The sequence below is a fragment of the Eumetopias jubatus genome, unplaced genomic scaffold (genome assembly GCF_037043125.1).
Source record: "Eumetopias jubatus isolate StellerSeaLion01/CBP00866 unplaced genomic scaffold, mEumJub1_p1.0 scaffold_7, whole genome shotgun sequence".
NCBI lineage: Eukaryota > Metazoa > Chordata > Mammalia > Carnivora > Otariidae > Eumetopias > Eumetopias jubatus.
In genome coordinates, this window is record NW_028274813.1 from 35,996,492 (window position 1) to 36,010,457 (window position 13,966).

Sequence of the window (13,966 nt, forward strand, 5' to 3'; positions counted from 1 at the left end):
ACCCATAAAACTGAAAAGATATATCTAAGTAAATTCACTCTGAAATCAGTGAAGTTGCTGATAAGGTTGTTTGTGGCACACCTGGATAAAATATCAGAAAGTTAGCTTGACTTTTTTCACTTGAATGGTGACCAATTGTTTTGGCATTCTGTACATCTCAGCCTTACCCAGAGTACAAGGACAGTTCTAACTAGTTTTTTTTTTTTTAAGATTTTATTTATTTGAGAGAGGGAGCACGAGCAGGGGCAGAGGGAGAAGCAGACTTTCTGCTGAGCAGGGAGTCCCACGCAGGGCTCGGTTCCAGGACCCTGGGATCATGACCTGAGCCGAAGGCAGACACCTAACCATCTGAGCCACCCAGCAGCCCCTCTAACTAGTTCCAATCAGGAGGATGGAAGTACTCCGGTTTTGGATGATGTCTTTAAAGAGAGGCAATATTCAAGTTTTTATGTCACAAACAGCTGCTCTACATGGAACCTCTGCATTGTAATTTATGTATAAGCATGTGTGATTGATGTGAGCCTGCATGCCTGTAGCTGCATTAGTTGTGACTAATCACAGATACGGTCCAGAGACCTCACTTGTAGCCATACTGACTAGACCTTCCTGTGCCCCGAAGGTACACATGTCACAGTAAGGATTTGGGAATAAAAGCTTCGAGGACAAGTATACAAATAATTGCATCTGCTTTTGTGTCACTCTGGGCTCCCCATCTCCAGGAGTGCAGAAGTGGAAGGTCTGGGTTTTATGGCCACAGGATAGCTGTGAAAGGCTGAATCTCTACCCCATAACTGCACTGTAATAAAAATCAAGGCTGAAAGTCCTATTTGAGTTTAGCCACAAAACGAGTCATAGGAAAGTGCATCTTGTCTTGCTAATGTGCAGAAACTGAACACGGCTACCACTGCTGTTAGGATGAGTTGGAATTGACAGAGACAATACTTAGTTTGGGAGTTTTCTATGCTGGGGGCCACCACACCATCCTCCCCCTACCTAGGTTTTCCTTAATTGTTCATGGCACCTGGGACCAGCTTCGCTGAGGATTTTCTGCAGATGTGTACTGTTCTCTGCCATGTTTCATGTACAAACACACATAATCTCCCTCCATTTATGATGGAGTTATGTCCTAATAAACCCATTGCATATTGAAAATATCGTAAGTTGAAAATGCATTGAAGACACTTAATCCACCGAACATCATAGCTTAGCCTATCTACTTTAAATATAGCTCAGAAAACTTACCTTAGCCTATTCTGGGCAAAGTCATCTAACACAAAGCCTATTTTACAATAAGGTATTGAATATTCCAGGTAGTTTATTGACTACCATACTGAAAGTGAAGAACAGAGTGGTTGTATGCATCCAGAGCAGTTGTAAGTACATCGGTTCTTGCCCCCTGGTGACCCGCGGTTGTGTGAGCTGTGGCAGCTGCCGCTGCTTCAGCACAGGACAGAGAAGCGTGCCGCACAGTGGTAGTGTGGGAAAGCTCAAAACCCCAAATTCCAAGTACAGTTTCTACTGAGTGCATATTGCTTTCACATGATCATAAAATCAAAAAATCATTAGTTGAACATTTTAAGTTGGGGACTGTTGGCGCTCACTCTTTCCTAAGCTCAGAAACTCAACCCCTGGTGTTCTTAAGCTTTTGGAGAAAAAACAAAGGCACTCACAAGCGGGTCAGGGACTCCAGACTTCAGCAGTACTGGTGGGTCTAAAGGATTAGCAGAATTGTCTGTGAGGGCAGGTTTTGCAAAAGGTAGTGTTATCTATTAGAAAGATGTGATTTAATAAGAATTTTAAAACTCTGCAAGATGTGAAATATTAAGTAAGCTTATGTACAGGGTTTGTACATTAGTAAAACAGTTTGCTTTGGAAAAAGTTTTAGGATACTATCCAGTTTATTTTCTTTTTTAAGTCATCTCCACACCCAACGTGGGGCACAAACTCACAACCCTGAGATCAAAAGCCGCACGCTCTACGGACTGAGCTAGACAAGCACCCCAGACACTATCAACTTTAAATTGGTCCCGAGATTTGGAAAGTACATTCTTTCATAGAGTCTAATTATTACCATTGCTCTGTGCTTTAGGAAAAACAGGGTTGTTAATGTTAGGGGAAAAAAATCAGTGTCTTCATAAACAAAGCTTTTGAAACACCCAGCTTTAGCAGGCAACATCTGAATAATTTAAGCATTTTCATACCAAGATTGCTTATTTGGAAAGTCATGAAGATTACTAACAATTCATAGGTTAATATAATGTAGAAATGGCAACTAATGAATATAGCAAGAGATGATGAAAACAAGTACAATTTCGTCAGATTTATAGATGGCATCAAAGTCAGATATGCCATTTAGATGAATGGATAGTTGACTGGAATTGAGTTCAAGTTCGAGGTGTTTGTGTTTCTCTCTGCTGGAGGTGGGCTCTTTTAGGCTTGTCATTGTAAAGTCTGTCCAACCCCCAATCAGCAGAGCACAACTCTTGGTAGTGCTAACTCAACAGTTCCATCAGTGTGATCTTTATACTTTTAGGAAATAAACATAATATACTAAGACGTAAATAAAATAAACATGAGCCACTATAACATTTATTCTATATTAAGAGTCATACATATATCAATTCAGGTTGAAACCTTTTTCTACAGAGTATTTCTTAAATATTAGCATCTGATCCACAGTCCTATAGTACTGATTTTAATGAGAAATTACAATATGGAATTTTTACTTTCATAATAGCTCATCCACTTAACATTTTTACAGATAAAGAACTACTATAAATATGTAACATTATGCAGGCTTTTTTTCTGCACTTGTTCACAAATCATAATGAATATAACTGTTTAAATATTTAGAAATGGAATGCTTTCAAACTGTCCCTGTATTTAGATGACCACCCCCCCCCACCACTGGACAAATGAACCACGTGCTCTTTATTCTCCCGTCTAGGGCACTCACGATGTTCCTTGCCTGTGGCTCGTTGCCTTAATCCCTGTCCCAGTTCCTCTGGTTGCTGTTCCCTAGCTTGAGCTCTTGGAGGGCTGGGAGCCTGTCTCCTTTACAGTGTTGGGCATATGTTATATCCAACACATGTTGAACCAAACTGAATTTAATCAGGACATCTAAATTTTATGTAGCTTCCTTCTGTTTAATTTTTGTAACTAAATAAGGATTACAAGAACTTTTTTTCAAAAATGTACCACAAAATGTACTATTGTCTGAAATTTTGAATTCTGTATAATAAGAAACTTTATGTTACACAGTAAAACATCACAGGAATTTGAACCTAAAGAACCTGAAACCATAAGCAAGGACTTTTAAAAAACATAGAAATGGCAGGCAGAAAAGTCAACCCCTGATGTACTGAGTATCAGATGAAATTAGAAGACTTTACATATCTGAATAAAGTTAACATTAAAAGGACCTTTCCAAACAATGGGATTCTAAAGCCTAACAATTATTTTAAAAATTCTGCTCTACCCCCCCAACCCCCTGCAAATTAACTCTTTAACTATAAAAAATAAGGCAACTTGTCATTGTAAAGTCTGTCCAACCCCCAATCAGCAGAGCACATTGATGAAGTTAACTCTCCAGAGTTAACTTCTGCATGCAGAAGCCAGATTTCGCTGGTGCCCTCCCATGACCCACATCTCTAACTTGATCATTAGCAGTATGGCTTTTCATAGACACTGGTGAAATAAGATTATCTCTCAGAAATAAATCAGAGAGTTTCTTAGATTCCACTAAGTAGTAGACCAATTAAGATCATCACAAACTTTGTGCTGTCAAATGCATTACCTTGAAAGAAAATTATGCAGACAGCTTTTCTGAAGAATCCCATTTGTGCCACATGCTTATTATTCTTCCAGGTGGAGGTGGTGTCAGGGAACATAATTTCTGTTTGAAAGTTCTTTTGTTTTCTGCTATCTTTACTTAAATGTTACCCAGCACTATTTTTATATCCTATAAAGTACTTTGAGAAAATGTTAAGTGAATAGTGCTACATAAAATAGAAGAGGGTTTTCATATTCACTGGGTTGTAAAGCAAAGTGAATAATACTTGACTCTTAAAAGGGAGAAGATAATATGCTGAAAAAATTAACAAGTATCCAATAAACCAACCCACCTTGTAAAATTCTGAGTTCAAAGGGAAACTGAATCCCAGCTAATTAATAAAGTGTTCATTAAAAGCAGCATTTATCACAGCAAATGTAAATGTAAATTAATGTGCTATTATTAAATTGTCTTTTAAATGATCATTTTAATCATGTCTAATGTAGGTATGAACTGAATAGGGACCTATTTATATACATTTAATGTCTTGCATATAAGGTCCAATTGCTTAAAATAAATACTATTAAAATGAAATATATTTTATAAGGGACTTCCAAGTTATATGATCCCTGCTTATTTCTATAACAAAACAATTTGGATCATCTTAGAATTCATTTTAATAGGATTTGGCCATGTGGCAGGTATACTCAGATTGAGACCAATTAATTTCTGGATTCATTTTTCAGACTGGAACCCTATTTATTTAATTCACCAGATATTCTCAATAGAAAAGATTAAGGAGGAACCACCTAAGAATGAATGCAGGTGGAGTACACATCTTATCACAAAAACAATCAATTATAATACATTCTAACCAAAAATATATATCAAACCATAGTAGGAAAAAAAAAAAAGTAGAAACCCAGGACTAGAGAAAGTGTTATTTTCTTAACAAAAATAATTAGTTACACGCATTTACCTCATATCTGTTTTTAAAACTCCCAAATATGCCTAAGCCTTCCAAAATATTTTCAATCACTTGTAAGTGTTATACTTTGTGTTCATTCATTAGAGATTACTAAAAAACTTAATGCAAGTATATTGGCTTGAGCTATTCTTGAAATAAATGAAGACAGGATTCCTTAAAACACTGTAAAATGCACCAACTTTGATCAGATTTTTAAAAATTGTTTACTTCTAAATATGATATGATATTTGCTGGTAGCCATCCAAGTCCATTAGCACCACATATAGTGAATTAAAAAGAGTATTTTTAGGGAGAATGACTTAGCAGTCTTTTTTTAATGTTTAAAAATTGTACAACTAAAAGAAATTCATTTCTTGGGTCATATGTTTTGAAAATCCACTTTTGTGTTGCTAAATTGAAGGATTTTTGTGGGTTTCTCAAGATTACAGGCATGAAGGTAAGAAAGTCTGGGGGAATAATTTTGCACTTCAGCAAAGAATCTTGCTAATAATATCCATTATTTCGTTCAGTTCCAAAGTCAGATTAGGTTTTTCTGCCAGAGGTCTCAAGATGTACTCACAGAAAGAAACAAAGAAGGGTCTATAGGACAAATTAGCACACACTTTCTCTACGTAAGCCATAAATAATGCAAGAAGTCACCAGATCATTTACACTCATCTAAAGTACACTCTTTTCTCCAAGAATGTACAAATCCTCTTTAACAAATACTTTGCAACTCGAGTGGAAAGCTCTTTATACTTACTTCATCTACTGTCAGAGTAACGCTGTCCCTCCATTTAGTCAGTGGGGACATACAATTTGGAACTTTACCTGTGAGGTAGGGAAGTGTGTTGTAGTATTATGGCCATTTCACACAAGGAAAGATTGAAATGGAATTACTTTTTCAAAAAATATGGCAATCATTGATGAGATCGATGATTTAAATAACCAGATAAAATGCAAATAAGCCCTTCTCATTACATTAAGTTCTTTTTTTTTTTTTTTGGTAAGGGATTAGCTGGATTGAACATACTGATGAAAAAGTTAATTTTCAAAATCCATGTAAAACGTTTGTTACTAGTGTCTCTTGACACACAGGCACAATGAGAGAATACTGACATTTAAAATACAATGTACTTTAGCAATAACTTTTCACTTTCTATTCAACCATGAACTTGGCTCATTCTTGATCAAAAGTGAATAATATGTTCACTAAGTTATTATGATTTCCTGGGACTTTTACTGCCAAGCTGGCTGTGAATTCCCTCTTTGGAGAGAGGTGGATGAATGTGGTCTCTAGAGGCACAATCCTGCAAGATGAATCCTACGTTATCTGTGATCATTTGTTACTTGGGCAGTTTGCCTTCTCCCCGATGGAAAACAGTATTTCACTCTTCTTGTTTTTGTTGTTGCTGTTGTTTAGTTTTTTGGGTTTTGTTTCTCACTTTTCAGCAGATGACCCCATGCAGAAATGGGTTTAGACAGGTCTGTTTGAGGCAGAAAAAAGATGGACAGGGAAAATGCACTGCCTATTTCCACACCCTTGCACTTGGTAATTATTTGCTATTTGAAAGAAATTGTGAATGGCTTCTGTATGGTATTTAAGCAAGACGAGAAAAACACTCAGGTTTAATTCAAATATGCACATTCTGCTGAAATTAGGAAAAGGCAATATTTTTTTGAGGTAAGACTACTGCCTATGAGTGTAACAACTGTAAATCACACATTCACAAAAACAGCTCACCTTATTCACCATTTTAAACATAAAAGTGCACTGTAAAAAATTTTTTTGTGAAAATCGAATGTGGTGTTAACCTATACACAGGATTGAACTATCAAAAGGAAACCAGGCTTTGTGACATCAGAGAATATTAAAGAGTTTCTGGCATACCATAAGTGCTCAATAAATACAGCCTCCCCCCAAGCACCCCAACTTCCACATGTCATTTTAGCAATTCCCTGTATGTCACTTGCATTGTGATCTGCACTAACTTCCTCCAAAATCCAGAAGTGACTGCATTTCAATGGTAGGAGAGTTTTATAAACTAAATTCTTTAGCACTTCTGGGCTGGAACTGTACCTGTAAATTCCACGGATGATAAACCTCTCATTTGTAACTGAATAAGAAATGCCACAAATATGCAACATAATTTAACATGAAGCTTTTTTTTTTTCCTTTCCATGATCTGGAAATTAAGTCACTGTAGAAGATTGTTCATTTTATTATCATCAGAGGCCATTTCATTAACCAGCTGTTCTATAGACAATTGGATAGCATTCTTGACAAGAGAAGAAGCTGTTTCTATTAAGAGTGTTTCGTATTGTTCTGAAGTTCTACCCTCAAAACCACTATCATTAGCAAAAACCCCTACTTGCTCATTTTCAATTGAAATTAAGAATTGCTTAGGGACATTTTTAGATTTCTTAACATCAAATTCACTGATTTCAGTGTCTGTAATAATAATAGCAATTGGCTCCATTCTTTTGCTTTCTTCTGGTTTGGGTTTCTCTGCAGTGACCTCATTTTCTCTCAGCTCTGATTCCTGGCTCAATTTAGTGTCTTTCTGCTCACTCTCTTCAGCTATAATCTCTCTACTTTCATGCTCTCCCCGGTTTGGTCCACTTTCTAGGATATTGCTTCTGGCTTCTTCCACAATTTGCTGATCTGGGATTGCAGGTGAGGGAGGAACATCAGAAACCACTGGTGGCTGATGTTCTGTTTCTGAAGTTTCAAGTGGGCTTGCTTGCTGGGGTCGGACACTTTGTTTTTCCTCCGTCGTTTCGGTATCTCTTTCAAGGATTAGTGCTCCTGGGTGAATGGCAGAATGCCCCGTATCTAACCCAAGTTCTACTGAAACCATTTTTTCTCCAGCTGTAGTTGTGCTGTTGCTCACATTTGGTTCACAGACCTCGTCACCCCCTTTCCGTGAGACATCTTTACTTATATCCTGGGGCAACTTGGTCTTTATTGCCTGGTCATCTGATTGGGCTGGAGCTTTTGTATCCAAATGTTCAGCCTCTCCCTGGACTCTGAGGCTGCAGTCTGAGTCTTCTATAATTTTGGAATGATTACTTCGTTTCTCTCCTTTTGAGAATTTTATGAAGGGAATCTTAAGCCCGGATTTTGCCTTTTTCTTAGGAAGATCAGCATCCTCAGCACTGATTTCAGGTTGCACTTTGGCCTCAAAGGGCTTTTGCTGCTTTGAAGATTCTGACCTTTTCCTGCGTGTTACAAGACGTTTGATTGAGGCCCAGGCCCCCCCTGGGGGCCGTGGCTGCTCGGAAGCTCCTGCTTCTGGGGGACACTTTCTTGCTGTGCCAGCAGCCTCAGAGCTAGCTTTGGGCTTCACTGCTTTGCTTACTTTCTTTCTTCTCTTGAAGCAAAGCATTGATGCTCTTTCCTCCTGCCTCTCATCTTGAGGACTAACTTCTGTGGGTCTCTTCTCATCCTTGCTTTCAACTTGAATTTCGGAAACCATGGTTTCCATTTTTATATCACACTCGTTCTTTCTCTAGAAAATTATATTCTCTCTTCCTTAGCAGTCTTTATGACAAAAAGGTGGGCAAAAATATACTAAGTAAAATTTCTTCCAGATGTATTCACTCCTTTTGTCTTACTCCATACAGTTGTTTTAGGTGGTTTCTACGGTGTACAATTCTTGGTTTCTCTCTTACTTGTAATTTCTCTCTTTAATTTCTTCATGAAAGCCCTTTACTGGATAGAATGTTTTATTTAAGGATCAACCTGATAAGAGAAAAAAGAGTGGTATTTTATTTCACCATCAGCCTACTGTTTCCTATAGAAAGATTTCAGTTGAATGTATATGATTCTACCAGGCATGTTTCCCATCTAATAATCTTCTGAAATGACTGGAGAATAAAAAATACCAAAAAGTTTACAATGTGAGTCTATTCTGCTCTGTTCTTTTTGTTAAAACTTCAACTTGGAATATTTGCAAATCTGATATCAATTCTTCCGTTGTGCTATCTTTATGGATGTTTATGACTCAAATCCAAGTTAACAGATGACAATAACAAAACAATGAAGGGCAAAGTGGTAAGAAAGCTAGGATAATTTTATTACAAGCAATAAAGAATTCTGCAGCTGCAAAGGATTTTAGAGATCATTCAAGTCCAGCTAGATGAAGAAAATGAGCTCCAGAGTGGGTAGTTGGAGTGCCAAAAGCCATACAGTTAGATAAGGTCATAGCCAGAGTTAGAACTGAAGACTCTGACTCTCCAATGTTCTTTCCATTATACCATAAGGTTTCTGTTCTAAAAATGTATGTTCCATCGGAGAGGTGCTACTTTTCATACACACTCTTGGGAAATTTAACATCACTGTCATTCTCCCCTCTTAAATTTAGTTCTATAATTTTGACATTTTTTCCCCTAAGTATCTACTGTTCAAATGTTTTCCATCATGAGCACATAGTCAAAGGTCAGTAAGAGTGAATGATAATAATAGCTGACATTTATTGAGCAACTCTGTGCATTAGGAGGATATGCTAAGCCCTTTTACATACATCTCTAATCTTCCCCACATTACAAAATGGGTAGGTGGTGGTACCACTATCTACAGAGGAAGAAACTGAGGCATAGAAAGTTGAACAATCTGACCGAGATTACACAGCTAGTAGGTAACAGATCAGATTCAACCAGACTGCCTGTTTCTGAAGCCCATGCTCGGAAGGTGGGCATTAGAGTTCTATCCGAAAGATGAATTGTTTGGAGATACTAATCTGCTCTAGATTCACTAGTCAAAAAATTTTTAACTGTTTTATTTAACCATAAGTCAGCCCATCAACTCATAATTGAACCAAGACTAGACTGAATTCTTGCTATTTTAAAATCAAGCTTTTTAAATTTTTTTTTAAAGACTGTATTTATTTGACAGACAGAGACACTGAGAGGGAACACAAGTAGGGGAAGTGGGAGAGGGAGAAGCAGGCTTCCCGCTGAGCAGGGAGCCAGATGTGGGGCTGGATCCCAGGACCCTGGGATCATGACCCAAGCCAAAGGCAGACACCCAACGACTGAGCCACCCAGGAACCCCAACCTTTTGAAATTCTTTATATTTTGTTTTCTTGGTTCTGGAACTAATTTGAAAGCCAAATATAATTGATAAGCTATGCAATTGGCAAACTGATTAGTTTTATATAAACATAAAATTAATCCACAGAATAGTATGACAGCACCAATGAACACAGATGTGAGGTGATGATCTAACAAAAGCTGTATTAGTTTTTGTTGGTGGATGTCCTAAAATAAGCAAGGGGACTCTTTCCTTGTACTGTTTTTGTGTAAATCTTTCAGCACTGATGGTTTATTTGCGTAGCTCTTGAGTCTAAACCACAAAAGGAACTGGAACTCAGGAAATCAGTTTATGATCTAAGTAAATATTCCCTTAGGTTGGGAGTTACATACTCTATGTCCCTGACAGAAAGACAAAGTCATCCTAGAACAGCGATGGAACTAAAATATGAATATTGTGCAGCGTCCCTCCTCACGCAAAGCTTCCATAAGCCCTAGAGCCACAGCTGACTACAGCTCTAAGTCTTCTCATGTCTTGGACATCTCAGCACCTGAGAGTTTTTACCAACCAGAGAATGTACAACAGAAGTATTGAAATTAGATCATGTTTAAGATGGTACGATTTGAAGTTAACCTGGATTGCCCAAAGACAACTGCCTGTGAAGCTCATTTGAATGTATATTACGGTAGAAATCAAACAAATACCCAAATAAAAGCCTAACTGAAATGGGGAAAGTACAATCTGTAGACGTTCGACTTTGCAGAATGTTAGTGTGCAAACGATTCTCCTTAACCTGCAGGGTTCTTTTATCGCTGCGGTAATCTTCAAGTCCCCGTTGTCATTTCCTGACAGAATCGCAAGTCTAACGCCACTTTTCCCCTTGAGCAGAGAAGCCGGAGGCCAAGAGCAAGCCCTTCGGCGGGGAAAGCTGTAACTCTCTCCCAGGGCCGGGTGCGGACCCTCAACCCGCCACCCGGAGGAAGGCGGCTCGTTCCGACTGGATGCGCCCAGCGGCAGGAGCCGGAGCGCAGGACAGGTACTCAAAAAGGGAAGTGCCGGGGGCGTGGAACAGAGAGCCCAGCTTCAGGCTATCGGCACAATTATAATGGCCAGAAACCCCAAATCACATTTCCCTCAAATAAGGGTAAGGACGGAAGGGCGGTACCCGCAACCCATGCGGCCAGGATGAGCTGAGGGTGGGCGGACACGGCTGACGAGGGTCGCGCTGGCTGGAGGCTCCGGCGGGCAAACGACCTCTCCCGGTTCTTACCCCGGCCTCCTCGGGGGCCGGGACTGCGGGCGTCCAGCGGGGACCTTCCGCCCACCCCGTCGCGCAGGCGGCCAGCGGACCTGACACTGGCCCCGACCCAGGTCCCCGCCACCCCCTCGCCCTCCTTCACTTACCGACGGCGCCGGGGTTCCCGGCCACCCTGCTGCCGAGGTCGGGGGGCCGCTCGCGGGGCGGGGCGCCCAGGCAGCCGGGAAGCCCGGCTCGCACCAGCAGCCAGCAGCCCTCTGCCGTGGGACCGCAGCCCGCGGCGCCCCTCCCCAGAGGGCGGCGAGCGACAGTCCGCGGCTCCAATGCGCGGCGGGCGCGGGGCGGGGCCAGGGCTCGGGGCGGGCGGCGGGGGCGCGGGCGCGGGGGCTCCGCCTGCGAGCGGCTGGCCCCGCGGCGTGGGAGCGCACCTGGCCCCCCTGGCCGCCCCCCGGCCCCCGCGCGAGTCCCCGCGGCGCGAGCACGCGCAGCCACGGGCAGCGGACCACCCGAAGGGAGAGTGGGCAGATGGGGTGGGGACGCGGGAGTGAGCCCCGCATTTTCTGAGACGCAAAGTAGCAACAATTGGTTTTAAATGAGGGGACTTCCATTTAAGCACCCCCCCACACACACGCCGAGTATTTAAAGACACGGCAGATATTACATTTAAAAAGTAGGGTTAAAACCTGTGCAGAGTGAAAGCTTGTTTGGGGAAAAAATTACATATATGAATTGAAACAGAAAAAAAAAACAAAAAACCTTTCCTAGGAGTGACTTTGGGTGTAATGGTGTTATTATGGTTCATTGCTAAATGAGGCCCAAGACCGCAGACCCTTGTCTCCCTAGTCTAGGCGGCAGGTAGAGGTGATCCGATATGCATGCGAAGGTCAGAAGGGCACAGGAACCCAGCCCCGTCCTTTACACCTTACGTATTTCCAATGTCTGCTTAATCTTGTACCTCTCGGTTAAACGGGGGTGGGGAACGGGAGCTGGCTTCCCTCACAATTCCAGTCCCAAGCAGAGCAAAGGGCACATCTACCCTCCAGCCTGACTGGATAGCTAGGTTGCATATTTTCATACATTTTCTGGGTCTTTATCTAAACAAGTTGCTAGCCATAGTGAAAAGCACCGCAAGCATTTATTTTATTTGCACACATAACGTACTGGTTTCATTAACCAATGAAAGGTATTCCTGTGAGAGCTTACGTGACATGCTACGGATTTAACATTACCTACCGAGGCATTGCTGGGAGTTCCAGCTGTGAGGTCCTCCCGAGGGTTGGGTCCCATCCCATGGTTGGCTCCTCCTGGGCCCTCCCAGGTGTACCATCTAGATGAAGACCCTATTAAAGTGGAGTAAAGAATTACTGAAAAGCAGTTGTACTTACCTCCTTTCTTTGATAGGATCATGATCTTCAGGGAAGTAAATCTCAGTTATCTGCTTTTGGATGTTTTTCCAGGAATATATTTTACCGGGGCGCCTGGGTGGCTCAGTTGGTTAAGCAACCGCCTTTGGCTCAGGTCATGATCCTGGGGTCCTGGGATCGAGTCCTGCATCGGGCTTCCTGCTCAGCGAGGAGCCTGCTTCTCCCTCTAACCCTCCTTGCTCTCATGTACTCTCTCTCTCATTCTCACTCTCTCAAAATAAATAAATCTTAAAAAAAAAAAGGAATATATTTTACCTTTGTAAGATTATGTAGCTCTCACTGAGATTTAAGAAAGAACGATTAGGACACAATAGCAAAGCTGAATCTAAGTTGTCAGGGTCTTAAATTTACAGGTAAAATTAGAGACAAGAGCTGTAAAACAGGAAAATCCCTAAGCATTTGCCTTAGTTGTGATTAAGAATTCAGTCTATCTTTGTGCGGTCGGCAAACACCAGCTGTGAAAATGTATTTATATCCCCAGATGGGTTGCTAACCCTGCTTACTGACACTTTTGAACTTTAAACAAGCCAAAAGAAATCCATGCCACTCATTACTAATTGAGACGCTATTACTCGCTGAGATCCAAGTTTTCCCAAATCTACTAGATCTAGGTGTTTGCAACAATTTCAAGGAAAAATAAGATGAGCTTGGGGTGCCTGGGTGGCTCAGTCGTTAAGCGTCTGCCTTCTGCTCAGGTCATCATCCCAGGGTCCTGGGATCAAGCCCCGCATCGGGTCTGGCTCCTTGCTCTGCGGGAAGCCTGCTTCTCCCTCTCCTACTCCCCCTGCTTGTGTTCCCTCTCTCTCTGTGTCTCTGTCAAATAAATAAAATCTTTAAGAAAAAAAATAAGATGAGCTTATCCAGATGAAGACAGGGTACAACAGCTGTCTTATTAGGAAGGAGTTGGAAGTGAGACAAGGAATAGGTTAAAACAATAAAGGCCCCCTAAATGACTTGTAGATCTTATTCCACTTTTCTTAAAAAAAGGGGGGGTACTAATGAAAGGGAACTGAAGGGCGGTAAGAGGTAAACTGATTTGGTATTTGAAGGGAAGATTTTTTTAAAGATGTATTTCAAAAAACTCATCCCCAACCTCCACACACACACACACACACACACACACACACACACACACACACACTCACACACTCTCAAAGAATATAGTACTATAAATGAAATACTGCACTGTGATTTTTCTTTAGGATATGACTAGAATCTGATGCCACATCTGAGTTTTAAGAAATGTATCCAGTACTTCATGCGTGAAAGAAACCTGTCATCCCTGAACTCACTTAAGTGACAGTAAGCTATTACCCATATCACCGTCTGCTACTCCATTAGTAGCTTTTGCTTATATAATGAGAAGCAGGCTATAAATATATTTCTCCAATCTGATGAGAAATTATTCTACCTACGGCTTATCTTGTTAATATCACCAGACATAGTGTGCCAATAGAATAGCTTGCGTATTTATCTGAACTCATATTTATCTGATCTCAACTGATCATAG

At 40.9% G+C, this 13,966-nt stretch overlaps 1 protein-coding gene across 2 annotated transcripts; it reads right to left on the reverse strand.

Annotated features, from left to right (window-relative positions):
* Nucleotides 1-1,549: 1,549 nt before the first annotated feature.
* On the reverse strand, nucleotides 1,550-12,613 carry AKAP5 (A-kinase anchoring protein 5). 2 transcript variants are annotated; one of them, XM_028115416.2, is made up of 2 exons: nucleotides 12,266-12,613; nucleotides 1,550-8,484 (listed from the first exon to the last, which is right to left on the reverse strand). In XM_028115416.2, the coding sequence occupies exon 2, from the start codon at nucleotides 8,225-8,227 to the stop codon at nucleotides 6,938-6,940; it is 1,290 nt and encodes a 429-aa protein (XP_027971217.1). In that variant the 5' UTR covers nucleotides 8,228-8,484; nucleotides 12,266-12,613; the 3' UTR covers nucleotides 1,550-6,937. The 2 variants fall into 2 exon arrangements, with proteins under 2 accessions (XP_027971217.1, XP_027971138.1); XM_028115337.2 differs by lacking the exon at nucleotides 12,266-12,613 and adding an exon at nucleotides 11,179-11,293.
* Between the last annotated feature and the right edge of the window lie 1,353 nt (nucleotides 12,614-13,966).